This window comes from Colobus angolensis, unplaced genomic scaffold (genome assembly GCF_000951035.1).
Source record: "Colobus angolensis palliatus isolate OR3802 unplaced genomic scaffold, Cang.pa_1.0 Scaffold28, whole genome shotgun sequence".
Taxonomy (NCBI): Eukaryota; Metazoa; Chordata; class Mammalia; order Primates; family Cercopithecidae; genus Colobus; species Colobus angolensis.
This window is the reverse complement of record NW_012116043.1, coordinates 4,650,215-4,653,383: the sequence shown is the minus strand read 5'-3', so window position 1 is coordinate 4,653,383 and position 3,169 is coordinate 4,650,215. Positions and strand designations below refer to the sequence as shown.

At 53.3% G+C, this 3,169-nt stretch overlaps 1 protein-coding gene across 1 annotated transcript in view; it reads left to right on the top strand.

The window, feature by feature from the left end:
- SETD8 (SET domain containing (lysine methyltransferase) 8) overlaps positions 1-3,169 on the top strand; it is a 31,545-nt gene that overhangs the window by 6,155 nt on the left and 22,221 nt on the right. Inside the window, exon 4 of the mRNA XM_011948583.1 lies at positions 960-1,116. Coding sequence (XP_011803973.1) covers positions 960-1,116 — 157 coding nt within the window. The remainder of the gene's footprint in view (positions 1-959; positions 1,117-3,169) is intronic.

Below are 3,169 nucleotides of genomic sequence, written 5' to 3'. Positions count from 1 at the left end.
CGGCTTGGCTGGGAGTGGCGCCCACACGGCTCCGCCATGAGCCTGGCGGTGTTTGACCTCGGAAAAGTTTGACTGCGCCTTCATGGCGTCTCCGCAGTCCGAGACCCTATTTCTCCGGAGGTGGCCGCCGTTCCAGGCTGTGCGGGGCCTGCCCGGGCCCTTTGGAGAGGTCACGGGTCTCGCCGCCTCGGTGTTGAATGGTCCCCGAGGCGGCCAGGGCCCGGCTTTGCTTCTGGGGACGCCCTCCTCCGTCTCCTTACTCAGAGGAGGGGCTGGCCCCACGCCCAGAGACGCCCGCAGTGACCTGAACCGCCCCACCGCACCATCCTCTCTCTTACGCCCAGGTGCGGCTTGCGACAGAGTGGCCGCCCCAAATGCGCTGGTTGTGGCTCCTGCTCTTCCCAGCTTCCCCAGTCACCCTGAGAGAAGTCCTTCCGTCGCAGCCCTGGGAGGCTGCGGGGCTGCAGTGATTTGAGAGGGGTCAGGCTCGGGCACGCATGGGGCTCTGGCTGTACTGACAAGGCCCTCCAGCCGCCCTCAGCACCAAGTGGTTAATCAGGTTCCCCGGGGCCTGTTTCTGTGCTGAGTCCCTGCAGCTCCTGCCAGGGGAGTGAACTCCTAAAGATAGCCTAGCTCTAAACATGTCCAGGTCCTTTTGACCTCCCTGTTGCGGGTAGGCTGTCTTCTTCCTATATAGACCTTGGTTGCAGCCGGCCCTCCTGCTGGCCAGCTGTCCCCTTAGTGAATTAGAGACCAGCGCGTTCAGGAAACGTTTCACTGGACCTGGGATTCTAAACCTGCCAGTGCTCTCCTGAGACAGCTGGGGCTGGCATCCCCTGGTAGCCCAGTTTTTGAAAAACGGTGTTGTCTAATTTTCATCTTTTGTATTCCTCCTCCTCGTGAATGTTCTAGGATCTTCTTTTTCAAGCCTCTTTCAGAATATGCTTTTGTCTTTTTAGGAGAATGTGTTTACCGGGCAGTCAAAGATCTATTCCTACATGAGCCCGAACAAATGCTCTGGAATGCGTTTCCCCCTTCAGGAAGAGAACTCAGTTACACATCACGAAGTCAAATGCCAGGGGAAACCATTAGCTGGAATCTACAGGAAACGAGAAGGTAAGCTTGTGAAATGGCCTCGTTCTGATCCCAGCTGGTCGGGTTGCAGAAGCCTCTCTCTTCTGCAAGAATGCACATAAATATTTATCCAGCCGTTTCAGTCTCAGGTTTGAGAGGTTTGAGCCATGTTCTGTCTTGCTGCTAAAAGAGTGGCTTGTCCCAGGGTGTGTGCCCTGTTGGTCTGACAGGTTCTCCCTGCTTTCACAAGAGTTAGCATGTCCTTCAAGCTTGACTGTCTTGCCTAGTTGCAAAAATAACATACCTGACCCACAATTAGAGAGGCTCACAAGCGCTGAAAGTGCAGAAGTCATGAATTCAGGTTGTACAGACCAGGCAATTGCAGACCTAACTAATGTGTTCATGCAGGGAACTGACTTCCTTCCCTTTTATGAGCTGGCCTTGACCCCATTTCTTTTTCTTTTTTTGAGACGGATTTCTGCTCTTGTCCGCCAGGCTGGAGTGCAGTGGCACGATCTCAGCTCACTGCAACCTCCACCTCCTGGACTCAAGCGATTCTCCTGCCTCAGCCTCCTGAGTAGCTGGGATTACAAGCGGCCACCACCATGCCCACCTAATTTTTGTATTTTTGGTAGAGACGGGATTTCACCATGTTGGCCAGACTGGTCTTGAACTCCTGACCTCAGTTGATGCACTCGCCTTGGCCTCCCAAAATGCTGAGATTACAGGCATGAGCCACCGCGCCTAGCTGTCTTGACCCCATTTCTAAAGTTTCTTGCCACTCAGGCGTTCCATGTTAGTCTCTGAAGCAGTATCCTATGCAATGAGATTTGGAGTTAAAATGTTGAACAAGCCGGGCGCGGTGGTTCAAGCCTGTAATCCCAGCACTTTGGGAGGCCGAGACGGGCGGATCACGAGGTCAGGAGATCGAGACCATCCTGGCTAACACGGTGAAACCCCGTCTCTACTAAAAAAAAATACAAAAAACTAGCCGGGCGAGGTGGCGGGCGCCTGTAGTCCCAGCTACTCCGGAGGCTGAGGCAGGAGAATGGCATAAACCCGGGAGGCGGAGCTTGCAGTGAGCTGAGAACCGGCCACTGCACTCCAGCCCGGGCGACAGAGCGAGACTCCGTCTCAAAAAAAATAAAAAATAAAAAAAAAATGTTGAACAAGAAAATACAGGGTTAACGAAGACTGGTCTTGCAAAACAAACTGAAACCTCTTCGACATCTTGCTCTAATCCAAATATTCCCTTTCAAAGCTGCAGTGGGGAGTGTCAACTTTCCCCAATTCACCATGCTCTCTTCTAATTAAAACTTGTCTGAAAGAAGCAAAGCCTCTGGCTGCCAGCAGCTCCATACAAGGAAGCCTTGTGTTCGCTAGCAGAAAGTGTCATAAATGATGATTTGGCGTGACCCCTGGGGCCGGATCTGAGAACCAGGGCTGGGCAAGCCCTGAACTGGGGACAGGAGCTCACCCTGGGCTTGATTTGATTTCCCCTGGTACACAGGGCAATATTGTTTTATTTGTTCTTCAAATGACTTGGGTTCCAATCTTAAGTTTGCCACCCGAAAGAAGGAGGCTTAGATAGGTTGCTGCTCTCTTCTGAGCCTCCATTCTCTCATCTGTAAATGGGGAGAGAGGAGTCTGACCTCACACACACAGGACTGTTTTGAAGGGTGGTTGCAGCGTGGATGCCAAAGGGCTTTGTGATGGGCTCCATGTGCCAGCTCTTCACCCCCGGACTGCCAGCTCATCCCTGGACCTGCGGCACTTAGAATTCCTGCCCATAGGATTGGGGAGAGGCACTATCTATAAATGGCAGTTGCCCAGACTCTAGTCCTTTAAAATAGGGCAGTCTTGGCTGGGTGTGGTGGCTCACACCTGTAATCCCAGCACTTTGGGAGGCCGAGGCAAGCGGATCACAAGGTCAGGAGATCGAGATCATCCTGGCTAACACGGTGAAACCCCGTCTCTACTAAAAAGACAAAAAATTAGCCGGGCGTGGTGCAGGCGCCTGTAGTCCCAGCTACTCGGGAGGCTGAGGCAGGAGAATGGCGTGAACCCGGGAGGCAGAGCTTGCAGTGAGCCGAGA